The sequence below is a fragment of the Rhinoraja longicauda genome, chromosome 10 (assembly GCF_053455715.1).
Source record: "Rhinoraja longicauda isolate Sanriku21f chromosome 10, sRhiLon1.1, whole genome shotgun sequence".
Classification (NCBI taxonomy): domain Eukaryota; kingdom Metazoa; phylum Chordata; class Chondrichthyes; order Rajiformes; family Arhynchobatidae; genus Rhinoraja; species Rhinoraja longicauda.
Genome location: NC_135962.1, coordinates 1920741 through 1944449, shown reverse-complemented (window position 1 = coordinate 1944449; position 23709 = coordinate 1920741). Strand labels below are relative to the sequence as shown.

At 43.2% G+C, this 23709-nt stretch overlaps 1 protein-coding gene across 1 annotated transcript; it reads right to left on the bottom strand.

The window, feature by feature from the left end:
- Positions 1–3886: 3886 nt before the first annotated feature.
- yy1a (YY1 transcription factor a) lies at positions 3887–23525 on the bottom strand. Its single transcript, XM_078406023.1, has 5 exons — positions 22868–23525; positions 13239–13404; positions 8696–8756; positions 6131–6289; positions 3887–5339 (listed from the first exon to the last, which is right to left on the bottom strand). The coding sequence occupies exons 1-5, from the start codon at positions 23370–23372 to the stop codon at positions 5157–5159; spliced, it is 1074 nt and encodes a 357-aa protein (XP_078262149.1). The 5' UTR covers positions 23373–23525; the 3' UTR covers positions 3887–5156.
- Between the last annotated feature and the right edge of the window lie 184 nt (positions 23526–23709).

Sequence of the window (23709 nt, the reverse complement as noted above, 5' to 3'; positions counted from 1 at the left end):
GGCGAGGGATTTAACCAGGGGGGATAGGATGGAGTCGGGGTAGGTGGAAATAAGCTCGGTGGGACATGAGCAGGCAGAGACAATGGGTCTGCCGGGACAGTTCTGTTTGTGGATTTTGGGTAGGAGGTAGAATCGGGCCGTGCGGGGCTGGGGAACTATAAGTTTGGAGGCATTGGAGGGTAGAGCTCCGGAGATGATGAGGTCCGTGATGGTGCTGATGATAAAGGACTGGTGTTTGTCGGTGGGGTCATGGTCCAGGGATAGGTAGGAAGAGGTGTCTAGAGGCCTAGAGGAGCGGGGATGCAGACCTCTACAGGTAGGCCAAGTACAAGCTGAGACGAGGAATCAGAGCTGCCAAGGAAAGAAGTTGAGGTGCAAGTTCTCAGCTAATCACTCATCTTCAGTGTGGAGGGGCTTGCAAGAAATCACCAGCTACAACAGGGACCCACCCCCTTGGACAATCGTCAGATGATCAAGATTTTTTTAGATTTTAGATTTAGAGATACAGCACAGAAACAGGCCCTTCGGCCCACCGAGTCCGCGCCGCCCAGCGATCCCCGCACATTAACACTATCCTACACCCACTACATTTGCCCAGCCAATTAACCTACATACCTGTACGTCTTTGGAGTATGGGAGGAAACCGAAGGTCTCGGAGAAAACCCACGCAGGTCACGGGGAGAACGTACAAACTCCGTACAGACGGCACCCGTAGTCAGGATCGAACCTGAGTCTCCGGCGCTGCATTCGCTGTAAGGCAGCAACTCTACCGCTGCGCCACCGTGCCGCCCGGAAAGTTCTACTGCAGGTTCGATAGACAGAAACATAACCCCGGTACCCCCTCCCTCCCTCCCTCCCTACCCACCCACTCCTCCTCCCCAATCACCACTTCAAACCCACTCACAGCGTCTCTCGTCTGCAAAGACTGGACCCTTCCACATCCACCCCCCTCCCCAATCACTACTTCACACCTACTTACAGCCTGACTCCAGTCTGCAAAGACTGGCCCCTCGTCCACCACCCACCCCTCCTTGCTGCCCAACATCTTCTCTATCACTAACAATAGCAATTGAGGTGGAAAAGCTATTCAGGAGACTGAAAAGCTGGAAATCTCCAGGATCTGACAATGTTTCCCACTCTGCCCTCAAGCTCTGTGCCGAACAACTAGCAGACATTTTCAAACCTGCACTGTCCCTGCCTGCTTCAAGGTCTCGACTATTGTCCCTGTACCCAAAAAGACAAGGATCACTGGTCTTAATGACTACAGGCCTGTTGCACTGACCTCTGTAATCAAGAAGACCCTTGAAAGACTTGTGCTGGCCCACCTGAAAAATAGCACAAAATATCTGGATCCCCTGCAGTTTGCATACTGGGCCAATAGCTTGGTGGATGACGCAGTTAACCTAGGCCTGCACTTCATCCTCCAGCACCTTGACTACCAGGGGACCCATGTAAGGATTTTAGCTCTGCATTCAACACCATTGCGCTACTACACTCCAAACTCTCCCAGCTGACTGTATGAACCTGTCAGTGGATCACCAACTTCCTGACAGAGAGGAAGCAGCATGTGAGGCTGGGAAAGCAAATCTCGGACCCGCAGACCCTCAGCATAGGAGCACCGCAAGGCTGCGTACTCTCCCCTCTCCTTTACTCTCTCTACATTATTAAAGGGCTCAAAGGGCCGAATGGCCTCCTCCTGCACCCCTATTGTCTTATCAACGACTGCACCTCCAGACTCCTCTGTCAAGCTTCTCAAGTTTGCAGACACTACCCTGATTGGACTGATCCAGGATGGGGAGGAATCTGGTTAGACAGGAAGTGACACAGCTGGCATCCTGGTGCTATCGCAACAACCTGAGCTCAATGCTCTTAAGGCAGTGGAGCTAATTGTAGACTTTAGGAGAGCTCTGCCTTCCCTCCCCCACCATCAATAATACCAGTCACATCTGTGGAGTCATTTAAGTTCCTTAGAACCATCATCTCCAGGGACCTTAAATGGGGGGCCACAATCGACTTGTCAAGAAAGCCCAACAGAGGATGTACTTCCTGCGGCAGCTGAGAAAACAATCTGCCACAGGCAATGATGGTCCAGTTTTATACTGCCATCAGTTTGTCCTCACCTTCTCCACCATGGTCTGGCTCAGCCACCAAGCATGTCATCCGGAGGCTGCAACCTTCTCCCCCCCCCCCATCAGCCAACTGTACACTGCAAGGACCAGGAAGCAAGCGGGTAAGACCCCTCTCACCCTGGCCACAAACTCTTTGAAACAGTCCTCTGGAAGGCGACTGCGGACTGTCAAAGCCGCCACAGCCAGACATAAAAACAGCTTTTTTCCCACGAGCAGTAGCTCTGCTCAACAGCCAAGTCTGTAGCCTACTTGTGCTCTGGTATTTTATTTCATTCTTCACATGTTTAAATTATGTTTTAATTGTCTACTTTATATTGTGCTGTTACTTGTAAGCAAAGCACTACGGCAAATTCCTTGTATGTATACATATTTGGCTAAACATTTATTCAATTCAACTAATGTGAACAGGTGATCGTTGTATTTCTCAATCCTATCCATTTGTGGAAATATGGTTGAGTGCCATTCTCTTCTAACATGGAGTTACTAATATACAACCACCTTATTTATCAGTAAGCCAGCTCTGAATCCATATGACCATGTCACTGTTAATCATGCATTTTAATCTCCTGGATCAGCTTACTGTGGGGAATTTATCAAATACTTTACTAAATCCATGTATGATGGTATAACATGTCCTGCGGCGTACTAAAACCAAGCTGCCTGTCCCCAACTCACCCATTCTTTTCTACATGGGAGTAAATTCCTATCATGAAGAAACCTCTCCAATAGCAAGGCTCACAATTGTGTGAATTTGCTCTATTTCCTTTCTTAAACTAAGGAATAGTATTGTTTACTCTCCAGGCTTCTGGGACCTCACCTGTTAAAGATGCAAAGATCTTTGGTGAATATTAGTATTCACCACACTGATCTCACTGTTTTGCACACCTTGGTGAAAACAGATGGAAAATATTCTAATATCTCACCTACATTCTGACTCCAAGCACAAATTCCAACCTTTATCCTTGAGCAGCATTACTTTTTGGTTTAATGCAGGTATAACAATTATTGGGATTTTCTTTAATATGACTCACCAAAGCCGTTTTTTTTGGTCCTTCAAATTGCCCACTTGTTCTTTGTTCCTTGCTGCACATTGCTCAAAGGTCCAGTCTGATTTCATCTTGCATGTTTCCTTTTTGACTCAAATTTACAACCTATTTGGTTAGCCAAGGTTCCCTTACTTTGCCATCCTTGTCCCCTCTCGTTGCTGGAACATGCCAACTTTGATCAACTGGCCTTTAAACGATTCCCACATTTCTGATGTGGACTTACCACTGCTCCCAGTTTACCCTCCTGAGCCCCTGTCTAATAACAATGTTGTTACTTCAATGAGCACCTTACCACAAGGTATAGCCTTCCCCTCTTCTCAAATTACTTGCATTGATTTATGCCTGATCACACTTTCAATAACCAATCAAAATATTCACTATTTAAACCGATTATGAAATTCAACCCAAATTCTTTCAAAGATATACAATATTTCTTATTTGAAACAAAAACCTTAAATTATGGGAAATCTACAAATTAATTGAGAAATTGTTTCATTTAATGTTACAAACTAAAGTGACTGCAATTGGCTGCATACTGATTATTTTGGCAAATTAAAACCACCCTGCCTCATTATCAGTTATCTTGCATCACCACCCACCTATATGTTGTACCTTATGACATCATTAAGACGATCTCCAACCAACAGAATAAAAATGGAAGCTGTTACAACAAAAAGATGTATTAAATATCTAACACAAAACTCCTCTGAAAAGTTAAAAACAGAAAAAGATTTTATTTCCAAAGTCAACCTACAGTACTTACAATTTAAACTAAGCAGAGACTATATACTCCGTTCATCTGGGGCCACGCATTCTTCTCGTTCTGAATATCGTTACTTGCATTTGGGAATTTGTAAAGACTTCACTGACTTATCACGGAAAAGCTGAGGAAACTCAGAATGCAATTGCATGGGAGCTCATGATCTCCTTTAGTGTTCTTTATATAAATCTTATGGTGGGTTCACTCTGCTTTTGTTTTCTTACTCAGTGCTCGTGCTGATTTAAAGCAGGTAGGAGAATCATAATGCTCTGCAAATCACTTTCTAACAAGTGCTTGCTTCAGGACCACACTTTATTGTTGGCCTTTATCTAATTAGTACATGGGATGTACATTTTAACAGGTGTTAATAAAAGGTCAGTGCCTGCACAATACATTCTACTAATGGACCGAGCGTTGCTTTTCTGCGTAACACAACTGAAACAGGCTCTAATAGAAATTACATTAGACTTTAGCATCCGGCAGTACATATCAAAAAAAACATTGTGGCTAAAACAGGTTTTAAGTTGATTAACACCATTGAATCACTGTACTATAATTTTGATACTACATGATTTCATTACATTTATACGATACAATTATACAAAATGTGTTAACATCAAAGTATATAACCAAATTAAGATAGCAAACCAAAAACTCTCAAACTTTATACAGGAAATAACTCTGAAATATGCATGTAGTTCAGTTACTGCCAATTCTATGATTTTTAAAGAAACTATTACAAGCAAAAAGTTCAAACTCAAAAAAAAAATATTGCTTCTGCATTACTAGCATATCCAAATGAGTGTACAATATGCACACCTGGAAAATACAAAATTAAAAATGTGAATTGCTCTAAGCACTGGGAGAGTGTCATATTTATATGAATGCTGAAAGTAAGTCCAATTTCTAGAATTGCCAGTTAAAGAACTGACTTTAATAAATGCAAGTTCATAAGGGCTTTTATAACCCAGAGTAATGTGTTTGTTAGAAAACACCAAGGCATTATTGAAACAGGTATACAGGACAAAGACAGGAAGAGCATCCTAGTATCATCATCTCCAACCTTTTGACTATTTATCAAAACAAGTCTTTGTTTTTGTTATGCAAGAGTTATTTAAAATTCTTCTCTAGAAATATACAAAGGGAAGGTCAACATTATGCCCAAATGTGGTCATATGATAATGCCCTGCTAAGGACTAGATGCCTCCCTCTTGGAGAAATCTACTGGTTGTTTTTGGCCTTGGCATGTGTTAAGATGTGAGACTTCAGATTAGTTGATTGGGCAAATTTCTTATTACAACCATCGAAAGGACAAACATAGGGCCTGTCTCCAGTATGGATTCGCACATGAGTACGTAAATTGAAGTCCAGTGAGAAGCGTTTTCCACATCCTTCAAACGTACACTGGTTTAAAAAAAAACAAAAAAACATTTTATTGACGGAGAAATCTCCCCATAGTTCACATCATAAGAAAATAAACTTGTATATTAAAACATTATTCTGATTTTTGCAATGCAAAACAGATTAGGTGTAGCTCTCATTATTTATAAGGAAAGCTATCAACAATCTATCCCAAATAACTGAAAAATACTTTATATTGATTAGGTCTAACTATTTCCCATCCATTTAGACTTTGATGCTAGAAGAGCAAGGACGGCAAAAGTCAAATTCTGTTTTATCATACATCTGCTTACATCTCAATGAGGAATAACGAAACTAATTTATTCTAGAATGCGTAGAAAATTGGATTTTCAACACAATCGATGATCAGGTCCAAACCCAGGCATTTTAAAGGCAAAAGAACACCAGCATTTAGCACCAGTTCCATCAAATTACTGGATGTAGCCACATTCGTTACATTTAGTAATTTTGCCATGCTGGTTAGCCACTTAAAAGCAGAGCCCCACATCTGATGTGAAATCCCAATGAAGATCCACCCAGTTATCAGCAGGTACAAATTATTTTAGCAAGGTTACCAATTACATTTCCACATGACATTCTGTTATACGATTGAAAGTTCTGAGAGCTTCCCGATTATAAATGGACAGAACCTCTGCTTAAATTCTTCATTTTTAGTTTAACTTTAAAAGGTAGCATTGAGCAGAAATAGTTTGCAATTGTCCCACAATAAAATTTCCAATTCCCACACCCAAATACATGAAATGTAAGTAAAGAGGCAGCACAATAGCCTTTACCTGGAAGGGTTTTTCTCCAGTATGAACAAGCTGATGTCGTTTCAGTTTTGAGCTCTCCACAAAGGCTTTACCACACTCAGCACAGACATGCACCCGTGGGCCATGGGTATGCAAATGCTTTCTCATGGCAGAGTTATCGCGAAACATTTTAGTGCAACCCTGGAAAATAAGTATTTTGTTACGAAATGACACATGGCATAATTTACAATAAATGAAACTGGATGCCAAATGCATGAATACAATGCAAACTACCAAGACTTGTTTTTACAGTGATGGGATAAAAGGCCCGGACAAGAGATGCCAAGGTTAGATTACAATTCAGAAACAAAGTAGTAACTTTAAATTTAAAGTAGGAACTTTAATCCCTGCTAGAGGCACTCTAGTTTGAAGTACTTGAAGTACGAAGAAAAGGTCCAGCTGGGTCTCAATACATTTCACCTCATTCACGGCAAATTAGATAGTAAAGTAGAATGAATAAACTATTTAAAATAGGTAACCAATTTCACAAAATGATCTAGAAATACAAGGTCACAAAGTATTATACATGTGAAAAGATTCTCAACGCACATTTCCAGATTCAGTTTTATGTTAATCTGTTGAGAGTTTCACTTTGAAATTCCAATCTCTCTCCACACAAGTGGAATTGGAAAAATGCAAAAACAGAAAGCACTGGGAGGACTCAGCAGGTCAAGTGGCAACAGTGCAAAGACACTATGTTCCCAGCCAAGGACCTTTCCTCAGAACCAGAAAAGTGAGAAAACAAAGTTGCAAGGAGACGAAGTAGGGGAAAATAATTGGAAAAGCAAATGCACAAGGTAACTACAATGCAACTTTGATATGGCATGCTTCATTATGTCATGGTTTTGGATAGAACACTGACTCCCCCCCCCCCCCCGAAATTAGGTGCATCCTGTTTCAGTTGTTATTTGGGTACCTAAATAATGCACGCTAAAAATGTCCCCTGGAATCCATGTAATGTCGAGGTGGCACTCCATTTGCATAAATTACAGCAGCAGATAATTGTGGAAAGGGGATATAAATTAAAACAGGTCTGCAGCGCCTCTATGAACAGGGAAAGAGCAGTTATCTGAAATAGTTAAATATTTAGTTCCAGTGGCTTCAAAATACTCAGATGGAAGGTGAGGTGCTGTTCCTCAAGTTAACTTTAAAAAAACGGTTGCAACACTGCAGACAGCCAAAAGACAGAGGGCAGTGAGAGGGGGTGAATTGAGGCATCCAGAAGCTCAAGATCAGCCTTGCGGACTGGACTGAGATTTTCTATAATGTGGTCACCCACACAGTATTGGTTACTCTATTGCAGAGGACACCATACCATGCGCAAAACAGAGCGCACGAACTGATGCTCCTCTTGGAAGGACTGTTTCGGGTCCCTGAAAAACACAGACAATAGAGGTTTGCATCTCCCTGGTTAAACAGGAATGTGCCTCGAAAAAAGGAATAGGGGACCACTGTCCATTTGGAATACTATAAGCAGCGAGGAAGAGGAGATCTTGTGTAGTGAAAGATGATGAAGGGTTTCCTTTCTGGGTTTTGTCTGAGGGAGAGGGATGAAGGTTGAAGATTTAGAAAGTTAAGATACAATTGCGAGCCCTGTCAAGTGCTATCGACAGAAAACCACTGTACAAGGAAAAGATCTTGAAAGCAACGATGTGAAAAGTCTCATCATCGGAGTAGGTACTTCTGAGAAACTGAGAATGGGACAGTCTTTACAGGACACAATCATGCAAAGTGTCTTAATACGAGGTTTAATGATTATTTTCCCTCGAAGATAAACATAGAAATCCCATGACCAGAATAAACTTTGTTCACAGAAAAACACACAAAAACTAGAACAAAGACCAAATTTGGTAATGTGCCACCTGTGAAGTACTTTTTAACAATATAAAAATCAGACACAAAGTCAATTTAACATGACTTGTGTAGGAAGAAATTGCAGATGCTGGTTTAAACCAAATATAGACACAAAATGCTGGAGCATCTCTGGTGAGAAGGAATGGATAACGTTTTGGGTCAAGACATCCTTCTTCAGACCCTTGACTCTTAATTACCAGAAGATACTAGTTATCATTAAAGGAAATGCATGAAATACATCAAAGTGAAATTGCTCATTTGGAGAAAGGATGAAGCAGTAAATCAGTATCAAGCTCAATTAGGGGCTATCATCTGAAAAATGATTCATAGGTACCTAATCATACATGTTTGCAAATTTACTCTAACATCCAGTTTTTATTTCAAACACTAATTGCTGACCAGGACTAATTGCAGACCAGGTCAGAAAGATCTTATTTCTTTCTGCAGCCAACACAAACTATTGGAATTCAGCACAGCACACCGGGAGACTTCTGTATATTTTATGAACAAGGTATGATAAATCAGTATATAACAATTAGATATCTATACCTACTTACTTAGCAGAAAACTATTGAAGGTCTTTAAACATGGATTAGCTATGGATTATGCCATTTTATTTTCAATTGAGTTTAAGTACAAATAAAGTATTTAATGCTATAATTTACGGTATCAGTACCAGACATGTATACTCACTTTGTGAGGGCATGCTATAGTTCTAGGTGCATCATCTTCCTTCTGCTTCCTTGGCTTCATTCTACAGATTTTGACAAAGCCATTAATATACATTGGATATTAGATGAGAAGACAACTAATGAGGTAGTTCTCATACAAGAAAAAAAAAACGAACACTTCTTGGTTGACATAGCTTATACATGCATCTCCTCTGTCTTTCACCCGCTCTCATCTCCCTCTTCCCAGACAGAATATGGATGGATTACTCTTGTCCACACCTCCACCTAGTGGCACAGTAGAAAGCCAACATGTCTAGGCACAGCAGATCATTTTTTGCTGGATGCAACTGGATTCCGCTGTCAGGCACATCTTCCCCTCTCCAGCATTTCAAAGAAAGGTTTTCCTCCACGACTGTCCTTTCTTCCACCTGTATTAGACTTATAGCACTTTCCCCATGCAGTAGCAGGAGATGCAAAACCTAGACTTTCACCTCTTCTCTTCCCACCATTCAAGCACCCCAACATTCATTCCAGCTGAAAATGCAATTCACTTGCATCTACAATTATTTGCTCCGACCACTAATGTTGGGCCAATGACCATAATTAGACAAATAGATGGGGTTCCTTGTAATTTGCTGCAGACAACCCATTGAGGGTTGAGGGGGGAAACAAAGGAAGAGCCTGCGTACTTTGTAGCTTTGCCAGCACCTTGGCAAAGAATTTCACTGTGCCTTGTCACATGTGACAATAAAGTATTCCATTCCTTGAACTAATTGCAGGCAAGGGTTGTTGTTTCTTTTGGTAAACTACAACGATTTAGTTAGTTACATTACATTCAGGAGAGACAGAGAGCAGGGAAAAAGGGGAGGGGGTGTTGCAGTATTAATCAAAGAATCTATTTCTGCTGTAAGAAGGGATGACATATTAGCGGGTTCCTCAAATGAGACTATTTGGGTGGAATTGAGAAATAGAAAAGGGGCATGCACCTTACTGGGTATATACTACAGACCCCCAAACAGTCAGAGGGAAATAGAAGAACATATTTGTAGGCAAATCTCGGGGGTGTGTGAAAACAACAGGGTAGTAATAGTAGGGGATTTCAACTTCCCGAATATTGATTGGGATAGCCAAAGTGTCAAGGGCCCAGAGGGTGCAGAGTTCCTAAAGGTCATCCAGGAGGGCTTTTTGAGCCAATATGTTGAAAGTCCAATAAGGGAGGGGGCGGTATTGGACTTAATCTTGGGAAATGAGGCCGGACAGGTGGCTGAAGTGTCAGTAGCAGAGCACTTTGGTGACAGTGATCACAATTCAGTGATATTTAAGGTGGTAATGGAAAAGGATAAAGAGGGACCAGAGGGAAAATGTCTAAATTGGGGCAAGGCCGATTTTTTAATTTGATAAGGCAGAAGTTGGCCCTGGTGGACTGGGATCAGCTTCTCGTGGGGAGGACCGCATCAGAACAGTGGGAGTCATTCAAAGGAATAATTGAAAAAGTACAGAGGAAGCATGTTCCCCTAAAGTTTAAGGGTGGGACAAACAAGTCCAAAGAACCGTGGATGTCGAACGATATAATAGGATTGATTCGGAAAAAAGGGGGGGCTTTTGGAAGGCATAAAGAACTTAAGGCACAGACATCATTAGAGGAATACAGAAGGTGTAGGGCGGTTCTTAAAAAAGAAATTAGGAGAGCAAAAAGGGGCCATGAGATAGCACTAGCGGGCAAAATAAAAGAACATCCCAAAGTGTTCTATAAGTATATCAAGGGTAAGAGGATAACGAGGGAAAGAGTGGGGCCCATCAGGGACCATAGTGGAAAGCTGTGTGTGGAGCCAGAGGATGTAGGAGATGTTTTAAATGATTTTTTTGCATCTGTTTTTACGAGGGAGGAGGGCGATGCGGACTTAGAAATGGAGCAGGAGGGTTGAGATGTTCTTGAGCATATTGCTATTGACAGGGAGGCGGTGCTGGAGGCTCCGGCAGGCTTAAAAGTGGATAAGTCTCCGGGCCCTGACGAGATGTATCCCAGGATGCTGAGAGAGGCAAGGGAGGAGATTGCGGGGCTCTGGCACAAATTTTCAGAGCCTCTCTTGCAACAGTGGATGTACCGGAGGACAGCTAATGTGGTGCCATTATTTAAAAAGGGCAGTAGGGATAAACCTGGGAACTACAGGCCGGTGAGTCTGACATCGGTGGTGGGGAAGCTGCTAGAAAAGATTCTGAGGGACAGAATCAGTCTTCACTTGGAGGATCGAGGGTTAATTAAGGATAGTCAACATGGCTTTGTTAATGGAAGGTCGTGTCTGACTAACTTGATTGAATTTTTTGAAGGGGTGACCAAGGAGGTAGATGGGGGTAGTGCAGTGGATGTTGTATACATGGATTTCAGTAAGGCTTTTGACAAGGTCCCACACAGGAGACTAGTCAAGAAGGTAAGAGCCCATGGGATCCAGGGCACCTTGGCAAAATGGATAAAAAAACTGGCTTAGTGACAGAAGCAGAGGGTGATGGTAGAAGGTTGCTTCTGTGACTGGAGGCCGGTGTCCAGTGGGGTGCCGCAGGGATCGGTGTTGGGTCCCTTACTGTTTGTAATCTACATTAATGATCTGGATGTCAACGTACAGGGCATGATCAGCAAGTTTGCAGATGACACAAAGTTAGGGGGGGGGTGAATAGCGAGGAAGGGATCTGCGAGCTGCAGGAAGATATAGATGAGATGGTCAGATGGGCGGAGCAGTGGCAGATGGAATTTAATCCTGAAAAGTGCGAGGTGATGCACTTTGGCAGGAATAACTTGGAGAGGGAGTACACCATGAATGGAAGGACCCTAGGGAAGACAGGGGTACAGAGGGACCTTGGAGTACAGGTACACAAGTCCTTGAAGGCAGCAGGACAGGTGGACAGGGTGGTCAAAAAGGCATATGGGTTACTGGCCTTCATTAGCCGGGGCATCGAATATAAAAGTAGGGGGGTAATGATGGAATTGTACAGAACACTGGTGAGGCCACAGCTGGAGTATTGTGTACAGTTCTGGTCACCACATTATAGAAAGGATGTGATAGCTTTGGAGAGGGTGCAGAGGAGATTCACCAGGATGCTGCCAGGGATGAAGGGCCTCGGCTATGAGGAGAGACTGAGCAGACTGGGGTTGTTTTCCCTGGAGCAGAGAAGGCTGAGAGGGGACATGATCGAAGTGTACAAGATCATGAGGGGCATAGATAAGGTAGATGGCGGGGAACTTCTTCCACTGGTGGAAGGTTCAACAACGAGGGGACATAGATACAGGGTAAGGGGAGGGAGGTTTCGGGGGGATGTGAGAAAGAACTTTTTCACCCAGAGGGTGGTTGGAGTCTGGAACTCACTGCCTGGGGTGGTGGTGGAGGCGGGAACACTCACAACGTTTAAGAGGCATTTGGATGGGCACTTGAAATGCTACAACATTCAGGGCTACGGTCCAAATGCGGGAAAATGGGATTAAAATTAGACTGTTTGGTAACGGGCGGCACGGACACGATGGGCCGAAGGGCCTCTTTCTGTGCTGTAGGACTCTATGACTAATTGGTGGTTCATGAATCACACCAATCAGTACTTACACTCACAGAATTCGGTTAATTGAAATGCATACCACCTCAACGGGGAAATTTAATATGTATCACAGACATTTCATTAGCGTGATTGAGAATAAAGTATGGTACTGGACTTTCACCCAATTGAAACTGATTCTTTGGTATTGGTTTATTGTCATGTGTAATGAGACACAGTGAAAAAAATCATTGCTTTGTGTGCAAACCAGGCAGATCATACCATACACAAGTACAATCACACCATACACATGTACAACAGTGCAAAAAGAGAACAAAGAGAAAGTACGGAATATAGTATTACAGCTCCAAAGAAAGTGACGATAAAAATCAGTGCAAGAGCCGCAACAAAGTAGATTGGGAGATCAGGACCACATCCTCAACTTTATGAGTTTATCAGACAACAGTCTGACGGCAGTGGGGAAGAAGCTATTCCTGAAATCTGGTGTTCTGTACTTTCAAGTCTTTGTACATTCTGCTTGACACGAGAAGGGAGAAGAGGGAATGACCAGGGTGTAATTATGTTTGCTGCTTTCCCAAGGAAGCGTAGTAAAGTGTAGATGGAGTCGATGGAAGGCTAAATTGCATGATTCTTCGCCCACAGCTCTTTCAATTTCTTGCTATTTTGGGCAGAACAATTGCCAAATCAAGGTGTACCTGGAGAAATTGGCAAGTGATACAAGATACGCCACATTTTCTTTATCTTTTGAGGAAGTAGGGGTAATGCCAATGTGTTCAAATGTCAGGTGCTTATTTATACAAAGTCTTTCAGAAGCAAGTGATGAGACAGATAACTTCTAAGGGTTATTCAGGGTTCAATATTCTTAATAGTACTATTTGCACAAAATCAAATGCATGCACAGGTAAAAAGATCCATATTTTCTTTCCACTCAGTTTAGTGATGGTGATGAAATTACCAAAGCAAGCCAGTTAGCAATGATATTCTTTCTAGATTTTAAGGGACCCATACCCCCCTCCATTGCTCACCTTGCAAACTCTGCCAGCTGTTTTGGATCCGAGAGATCAATACCAGGTATTCCACCAGGCGGGAGTTTCTTTCCAGTCATGTATTCAGAGTAATCAGGTGGAGAATTTTCCCCAATAATCTGTTCCTCCACCACTGTTTCATGGTCAATATCAGTCTTTTTATCATCTGAAAGACAATAGCAATACAAAATTTCAAAAATAATTTCAGTCTGAGCAGTGGAGGCAGTAGAGCAGGTGGCTATCTACCCATGCAACAAAATTCCACAGTGGCTGATAAGGGAATTCAAGGCATGTGTCGCTGTTCATAAATTGAACAGGCCCTTGAGTCTGTGCCGACCAGCGATCCTCGCACACTAACACTATCCTACACACACTAGGGACAATTTACAATTATACCAAGCCAATTAGCCTACAAACCTGTACGTCTTTGGATTGTGGGAGGAAACCGGAATTTTCTGAAGAAAACCCACACATGTCACAGGGAGAACGTACAAACTCCATGCAGACAAGCACCCATAGCCAGGATCAAACCTAGGGCTACCGCTACACCACCGTCCCACCCTGACAGGGCAGTCCCAAAAGATGTAAAAACACCAACACCTGGGAAACACAAAACAACGGCCCTGCAAAATACATTATTTCCAAATAGGTGTGAAAAGGCTTTAGCATTTGCCACTAGCCATTGTCTTTTCTACAGATATTTGGGTGGTTAATGTACACATACAGAACTAAAAGTTCAATAAGCCAATGATACCCTTGTTTCAGACATGGATTCAAGAGATGACAATACAAGAATGTCCCCACACCTTACACCTTCAATGGAAACAGTAACCAAATACTTAACTGCCAAGCATCAACAACCTGGCATCACAACCAGCCAGTAAACCAATGGACCAGCAGGGTAGGGATGGATGTTGTTTTACCTAACACTCATTAGCTATCTGAAGACACAGCTTGAAAGCAGATGCAATGCCAGCAACTCAAATATTCAGGGCACAACAATGTATCAATGTATCTTCTTCTCAGTGACACAAATATGAAGTTAATGGTTAAGCAATGGTGTTCACCATGGACCTTGAAGGTTGCTCACAATAATCTCAGCAGCAAGGCCTCCCTCTTACACTGCCTGATCTAGTAATATTACCATTTTCTCTCAGGTTCCCACCACTTACAGATCGTTTTGCTTTTAAATTCCCTATATCTGAAGTTGGCTGTAATCAGTTTAGGCAGAATCTTAGTGTTCAATAATAGTGATGTTGCAAACAGGCTAGGCAAACATCAAAGTTCCCAGACACCAAGCCAATTCTAAAACTAAATATATTCCAAAATATTTATAATAGGAATCTAGGTCGAGAAAGTGTTTCCTTTTGACGAAGTTGATGAGAATGCCACCAAACCTGCACCATTTTCATTTGCCAAATCTAATACAATGCCATAGCCTTTCTTCACAGGACCTCCAAGCCCTTATATAACATATCATTAAAGGAGACCTGGCAAAGCAAGAAAATGAAAAACCACCACCTTCACCCATTTGCATTCAGACGTAAATATCCTAGAATCCCTTCACTATAGTCAACTTAATGGCACTAAAAATGGCACCACCCGCATGTGTAATACATGCAAAAATAATTTTACTGTGCAGTTAGAAATATGTGACAAATAAAGCAATATTGATCACTGTGGGCACCCTACAAATAGAAAGTTAAACTTTTATGTGGGAGGGCGCTTTCATTTCTCAAAAATTTCCCAAACTCCAATTCTCTGTAACACAAAACTACATTATCTGTGTATTTGTCAAGAGAGTTGAAAAAAAGATACTCTTTCCCCTCCACACAAATTTCATGAGTTAATTTCATTTTGCATTTTTAATTTTTGGAGAATTTGTGAATTACAGAAGAGCAGAGAAATGGCATACAAGGTGCTATACTTAATGGCAAGATCCTGAACAGCATTAATGTAGAAGAATCCAGAGTCCACATCAATAGCTCCCCAAAAATAGCAACACAAGAAGATAAAGGCACATGGTATTCTTGCCTCCATTGGCCGAGGCATTGAGTACAAGAGTCAGGATGTTATGATGCAGCTTCATAGGACTTTGGTTAGGTTACATTTAGAATATTGCGTACGATTCTTGTTGTCCCATTACAGGAAGGATGCAGGTTTACCAGAACGCTGCCTGGATTAGAAGGTATTAGCTATAAGGCGATGTTGGACAAACTTGGATTGTTTTCTCTGGAGCATTAGACCCGATAAAAGCTTATAAAATGAGGCGCAGATAGGTTAGCCAGTCAAGCCTTTTACCCACAAGGTGGAATCAATGACTCAAAGGTTTACAGGATATGTGTTCTTTTTCCCAGAGGGGGCAGACGCCTGGAATGTGCTGTCAGGGGTGGTGGTTGGGGCAGACGTAACAACAGCATTTAAGAGCTTGTAGATAAGCACATGGATATGCAGGGAATGGAGGGGTATAGATCATGTGCAAGCAGATGAGATCATGTTCAGTCCAGACACTGTTGTCCAACGGGCCACTTCCCATGTTATGCTTTTCTATATTGTATGTTACCCCTTCGACCATAAGGCAGAGCACACTCTCAGGGCATCAGGAGACTGAAAGTAAATGCACTGCTCTCGCTAATCAAATGTGATACAACAAATATATAAAAGGGATTCAGTTCAGCTCTCAGTATACACTGTGCTTATTTACTTATTAATATAACTCATAGAAGTGCATTTTTATTCTGCACCTCAATTTTTTTTTGATAACGATACGTGATCTCTATGGGCAAATTTCCATTACCTGAGCTTCCACACCACGGGTATACTGTATTAGCATAATGCTCCTGCAATACGACCTAGAAAATCTTTGAATATGAGTTTATATATAACGATATAGAATGTGCTAGCATCTACAATTAGTAGCTCAATTTTTCATTATTGTATACATTTAGGGTAGAGTCAGATAAGTAGTTGCTTTAACTTTGGCAAGTATGCATTTGAAAAAAAAGACAATCTCATCCCTGTGCAGAAATGACAATCTTTACTTCCGGCTTTAATGTAACATGACCATTTAAACAGCTTTTGGATCAATGACAAAACTGTATCAATATAATTTGATGGCTTCAATTTAAAAAATGCAATGATGGGGCTGACTAAAATTGTGAATGGATGCCAGGCCAGATTTTGCATTTACATTGGTTGGAGTTCAACTGCACGTACACAAACTGCTGTCGGTCTTACACTAATGACAGTGAACTCAAAACAATTGTCCTCCTCGCGGTTGAAGAGCGAACAATTTTGATGCGCATTTGCAATTGTAAAATATATTTTGTATAAAAAAATCCAAAAGATATGACTTTAATATTCCAGGAAGGCAAAACATTCCTGCACTGTATCCTGTTCTAAAAGATATAAGAAAATTGTAAAATCATTAGGATGCACCAAAAGAAGAGGAACAGCAGAATCTGTTTTGCAAAACGGGCCAATCGCTGAAAGCTTCTGAAATGTTCAAATGCAATAACAGTCAGCAAAGAAAAGAAACCAATAAAGCCAGTCACAAGAAAAAATGAATCCCCTTTATTCCTAGAATAGTGAGTAAAAGCAATTTATTACCAGAGGAATTAAATGAGGCAAATTGTGGAGACGCATTTAAGGGCCGGTCAGTAAAGGGGGTATTAATTCTTCTGATAGAATAGAAAAGTTCCAGTGAAATATAAACACTGGCAGGGATTGGTTGGGCTGAATGGGTAGGCTTTTTTTGTTGTTGCTGTGAATGTGGTAATGAAAATGGGGTAACGAAACCATGCAGTATATAAAGAGGAGATATTTCAAAATGAAAACATCACCCAAACTAGATGGTTTGAAAGGATTAAAATAGCATCATTGATAGGTTTTACCCACGATCATTTGAAATCTGCGGGAGAATTTATAGTTTCAGAGGACTGGAGGATTGCTAAAACATTTCTCTGCAAAAGAGCAAGAAGTCTAAGCAACAAAAAACAAATCAATTGTGAGCCAACTTCTTGTATATCTTGACAAACTAGTCACTTAGTAAAATATATGTTAGCGACAGCAGTCACTGATAAACAAAAAGTTAGACACAAAATGCTGGGGCAAGCAGCATCTTTGGAGATACGGAGCGGATGATGTTTCGTGACGAGACCCTCTTTCAGACAAATTTATACAGGTAATTTCAAAAAGCATTTAGTAGTGGCACATACTCGATTTGACAGCAAAAGTAAATCACAAATGAAACAAATAACCAGTACAGATCTTAAATTGGCTAAGAAGTAGAAAATAAAATAGATGTAGTATATTAGCAGAAGGAAATTTACAGTGGTGTTCACGGGTTAGTACTAGGACCTAAATACCTCTAAAATTTTCTCTGGCAGCTCAATCTCCACCACCATCTCCGGACTTGACCTCCGGAGATTCCCTTTCAATCTAACATGGCATTCTGATTCTCATGCTCATTGACCCAACCAATAAAGGCAGGTGTGCCAATCACATCATCACCACCCTGTTAAACCATATTGCCATTTTCAGGGAAGTAGACACCCACCCAAAGGTGTCTATTCTACAGGGCCCTGCTAATAGCAAACATCCAGAGATTCAGGGCATCTGGATCTATTGCCTGGGGCTTGGTCGCCACCAATGGCCCACTCTGCTTCCCAGGACAGAAGCTTCCATGTTGGTTATTGCTATGAGGATGCTATGAGGCTGCAGGATGACTTGGATAGGTTGGGTGAGTGGGCATGGCAGATGCAGTATAATGGAGAAATGCGAGGTTATCCACTTTGGTGGCAAGAACAGAATGGTGAATGGTGTCAGATTAGGAAAAGGGGAGGTGCAACGAGACCTGCGCGTGCTTGCACATTAGTCACTGAAAGTAAGCACGGAGGTACAGTAGGCAGTGAAGAAAGCTAATGTCATGTTGGCCTTCATTGCGAGAGGATTTGAGCTTAGAAGCAAGGAGGCTCTACAGCAGTTGTACAGGGCCCTGGTGAGACCGCACCTGGAGTATTGTGTGCAATTTTGGCCTCCTAATTTGAGGACGGGCATTATTGCTATTGAAGGAGTGCAGTGTAAGTTCCCCAGGTTAAATTTCCCGGGATGATATGCTGAAAGAATGCTGACATATGCTGAAAGAATGGGTCGACTGGGTTTGTATTCATGGAATTTAGAAGGACGAGAGGGAATTTTATAGAAATATATAAAATTCTTAAAGCATTGGACAGGCTAGATGCAGGAAAAATGTTCCCGATGTTAGGGGAATCCAGAACCAGGGGTCACAGTTTAAGAATAAGGGGTAGGCCATTTAGGACTGAGATGAGGAAAACCTTCACCTAGAGTTGTGAATCTGTGGAATTCTCTGCCACTGGATGTTTTCAAGAGAGTTAGGCTAAAGGAATCAAGGGATATGGGGAAAAAGCAGGAATGGAATACTGATTTTAGATGATCAGCCATGATCATATTGAATGGCGATGCTGGCTCGAAGGGCCAAATGGCCTATTCCAGCACCTATTTTTCCATTGCCACGAGCTACAAAAAACAAGCACGGTTGCAAGATGTGGGCCAGAGTGAGCACAATTCTGTGTGGTGTAGAGTAGTCACATGCAAGGATGTGATATTCATTTGAACCATGGCATTTCACTGTAACTATCTACAGGATAATGGCCAATTACAAACCACCCCATTTGTGGAAAAAAAAACCATTTATCTTTAGAGAGGAATAAAAAAATCAAATGGATCCTATTAAATTAGTCATAGTCATAGTGTGGAAACAGGCCCTTTGGCCCAACTTGTCCACACCGGCCAACAATGTCCCAGCTACACCAGTCCCACTTACCTGCCCTTGGTCCATATCCCTCTAAACCTGTCCTATCCATATACCCGTCTAACTGTCTCTTAAACAATGTTATCGTCCCAGCCTCAACTACATCATCTGGCAGCTTGTTCCATTCATCCACTACCTCATCTGGCAGCTTGTTCCATTCATCCACTACCCTTTGCGTGGAAAAAGTTACCCCCCGGATTCCTATTAAATACTTCAACCCATCTCCTCTGGTCCTCGATTCCCCTACTCTGGGCAAGAGAATCTGTGCACCTACCCAATCTATTCCTCATAACTTTGAAACACATGCAAAGACCAATTTCATGCAATTGGCAGTGCATCTTTTAAATTTAGGTGGAAACCCCATTTTCACATCTCAAACTCCGCAGAGAAATAAAAACACAATTCTAAAAATATTTAATTCACTATCCACAAAGTAACATTTTCTTTACATCAACATTTTACTTATTTAAAATAAGACGTTTTTCGAATTACTCAGCTGATAATCAGTTTCCTCTCTCTATCCCTTCCCCACCCAAGTCGCACAAGCTGTGTAGGAAAATAACCGCAGATGCTAGTACAAATCGAAGGTATCACAAAATGCTGGAGTAAATCAGCAGGTCAGCCAGCATCTCGGAGAGAAGGAATTGGTGACGTCTCGACCCGAAACGTCACCCATTCCTTTTCTCCAAGATGCTGCCTGACCTGCTGAGTTACTCCAGCATTTTGTGATACCAAGTCGCACAAGCTTCTCATTTCCCTTTATCATTGTTTCTTTTTACATCGTTATCTTTTATTCACCATTCTTTATCACATCGTCGTCTATATCTCTCGTTTCCCTTATCCCTAACCAGTCTGAAGAAGGGTCTCGACCTGAAATGTCACCCATTTTTTTTAGAAGGATGAGGGGGGATCTTATTGAAACATATAAGATAATTAGGGGATTGGACACATTAGAGGCAGGAAACATGTTCCCAATGTTGGGGGAGTCCAGAACAAGGGGCCACAGTTTAAGAATAAGGGGTAGGCCATTTAGAACGGAGATGAAGAACTTTTTCAGTCAGAGAGTGGTGAAGGTGTGGAATTCTCTGCCTCAGAAGGCAGTGGAGGCCAGTTCGTTGGATGCTTTCAAGAGAGAGCTGGATAGAGCTCTTAAGGATAGTGGAGTGAGGGGGTATGGGGAGAAGGCAGGAACGGGGTACTGATTGAGAGTGATCAGCCATGATCGCATTGAATGGCTTGCTGGCTCAAAGGGCTGAATGGCCTACTCCTGCACCTATTGTCTATTTCTTCTCTCAAGAGATGCTACCTTTCCCACTGAGTTACTCCAGCTTTTTGTGTCCATTTTCAGTTAAAGGACCAGGGCAGTCATCATTTTGTTCATACAGTGATTCTTTCAAACAACTATCCAATTAATCCTACTTCCTTGTGGTTTTGTAGATCATCCCATCCTGGCCCCTCCCTTTTCAATTCAAAACCCAATCCTCTATGAAAGTTACATCAACACACACCAACTTTTCAAACAGCACTTAAGATCCCCACAACAATAAAACAACAAAGTTACCTTGTCTTTCTTTTCATTGTTCATTTTCAAGTTTATGTATGCTAAATTTAGGATTTCTGCTAACATAATCTTCTTCTGATCAATCCCATTCAAACGTTCAGAATTTAACAACTCTATTAAATAATCCCTAGACACACACAAAGGAGAGGAATTTTAGTTTCTCTATCTCTTCACATAACCAAAGCATCTTCACATAACCAAAGTCCTGCCAAGTCTCCAGTTACAGAACAATTTGTTTTTGAAAGATAGATCTAAACAAATACAACGAATTTGTATTTATTTTCAAAGATAATTTCAACTATTAGTTGTCAGTGCCAAAGGTTAGTTACAGGAGACTAGAGGGGTTTAAGTTTCTGCTGACAAAACACCCAAATAAATTATCTAATCTACTGTCATCAGAACAGATAGGTACTATACTAAACAAGTACAGCTTTTATGTAAGACAGTAAAGAGGTAATGTCAAACAGCAATAATGTTCCGATTTTCATTTGCTCGAATGAAAAATGGTGAAACCGAAGTGGAAATGTTTTAGTGGGATATGACAGTTTGAACATCTGCCTAATTTCAAACAATGCCAAGAGAATGAATACCATTACAACTTTATTTTAGCAAATTACAAAGAATTGCCATCACTGCCTGAAATCGACCACATTAGAACAAAAATTCGAGCACTAAAGTTAAATATCGTTATCGACATTTCTTTTAAATCAACCAATGCATGCAAGGAGATCGGACAGGATTTCTGAATTACCGTGTGTGGTTCTCTCCATCAATCCACACTCTAACCAAACGTTCAGTTGTAAAAACCAACGACTTCCTCCAGGCATCTTAACAACTATTTACAACCTTCGGAGATACCGTGGGCATTATAGGCGATGGTCGAGAAGATAAGCTACTCTTGCTGCCTCTGTTTAACTTGGACACTTTGGAGGATATCAAAAACGGTTCGATTGAAGTGTTTTCTAACATTCATCTTTATGTTTCAAAAGCACCGCACATACAGCTAACAAAGGTTTTCCACAAGAGTGAAGCTGTCCAAGCTGAATCACCATTAAGTAAATTTATCCTTCATCCGATTGTTCCGTGGTCGACGCAAATGACAATTAAACAACACACTTGACTCTTAAAACGTCAAATGCGGGGCTCGGTAAATTTACATTTAGTACATTGTTCTATGTCTATACAGACCTCGATTCCAACCTTTATCGAGACAGCACAGTCCACCTAGCATGGCAAACTCGAAAGTAATAAGATCGCAGGACATAGGCGCAGAATAGGGCCATTCGGCCCGTCGAGTCTCTCCGCCATTCGACCACAGACGATCCATTTTCCCCGCTCAACCCCATTCTCCAGCGTTCCTCTACCCAACTGACAAATCGTGCGCCGTTTTCCTTTTAAGATCGACGAGGAGTATTTTAAAATTAAAATCCGACCAACGACAACAAAAAAAAAGGATCACCCAATCTCACAAAATAACCGTTTTAAAATTACGCGGAAACACACACGAGACCGACGAACTTGATTTTCCAAAATGTATCGCAGAGGAGGCGAGTGCGAGAGGGAGAGGAGGCCGGCGGCGAGGCGATGAAGATGGAGCAGTGCTGCGGCAGCGGACGACCAGCCGGCATCAACGCCTCTCTCTGCCCGCTCCACCCAACTTGCTGCGCAACGCCCGCCCCTGCCGCCGTCCCATTGGCCTGAGCGGGAGGGGGTGCTGGGCGGGGAGTGGACGGCGCCGCTGCCAGTCAGCGCAGCCCGCCTCCCGCCGCTCGCCATTGGCCGGGGGGCGGCGGCAGCAAGGTAGGTTGCGCGGCTGGCGAAAGTCGAAGTACGCCATCAGGCCTAGTGGGGGCGGGAGCCTGGCTGGCGCGCAAGGCCCCAACAGCAGCAGTAACAGCAGCAGCACACTCGCTCCCGCTCCCACTCCGCCCGCCATCTTCAGCCGCCATCTTCGCCCGCCGGGAAGCCATGTTTTCGGGCGGCCATACTGACATGGCGGCGCCCATAACCTGGGGAAACATGGCTTCCCTTCAAAACAAAAACATTGGCGAGCCCCCCGAGCTCCCACCAAGCCGTGGAAAAGACCGAAATCTCCACCTTTTCGCCCGTCTGCTCTTCCCCTCCCCCCCGGCGGCGGGACACGCCCTGGAGCTGAGGGGAAAGCTGCCTCCTGCGCCTTCTTTGGGCGCTGATAACCTTTCTTGCCCCCGTTTCGAGCAACCGAGCACCACTTACCCGAAGCCCACATCGTCACGGAGAATTCCCCCTCCAGGGTCTTGATCTGCACTTGTTTCTGCTCCCATTTCCTGCCCGTCCTGTCCAACCCCCCGTCGGTCATCAGATAACTCTTCTTGGTGGCTTTCTTGCCGGCTCCTTTCTTGATGCGGCTCTTGCCCGAGACCGCCGTCACCAGCGTCTGCTCGATGAACTCTTCCTCGGCGCCGGCCGACGGCACCGGGATGAGGATCTGATCCTCGTACCCGTCCTCGGCCCGCAGCTCGGCGTCGTCCCCCACCACCTCTTCCCTCGTCTGCACCAGGATCACCTCCTGGTGGACCTGGTTCGGGTCGTCGCTCAGCGGCTGCAGGGCGATCATGGGCTGGTGCTCGTCCCCATCTACCACCGTCGTCTCGATAGTCTCCACCGGGATGGTCTCCACTTCAATCTCATGAAGCTCCACGATTTCGGCAGGCATTTCCGAGCCGTCCGCCGCGATGTACAGTGTATCGCCCGATGCCATCTTTTTAATCTCTTCCCCCCCCCTCCCTCCCTCCTCCGAGCGCGGCCGCGGTTCTCTCCGCCCTGCTCTGCCCGCCGTTTATCTCAGCGACAGTCCTCCGGAGGAGATCGGCGGCCAGACACACAAAAAGCGGCCGCCACCATCCGCTCGGCCCCGCCGCCAACCGCCGCGAGACTTCCCGCGCCACTTCCGGCCCTCCGCCCGCCCGCCCGTTGCTAAGGGCCCGGCGCCGGGCCTCGGTTGCCAAGGGCAGCCCGCCGCCGCCGCGAACCTCCCCGTCTCCCGAACACCTCGACTCCCCCCCTTCTCCCGCAGGAAAGCTCTCGACCCCCTCCCC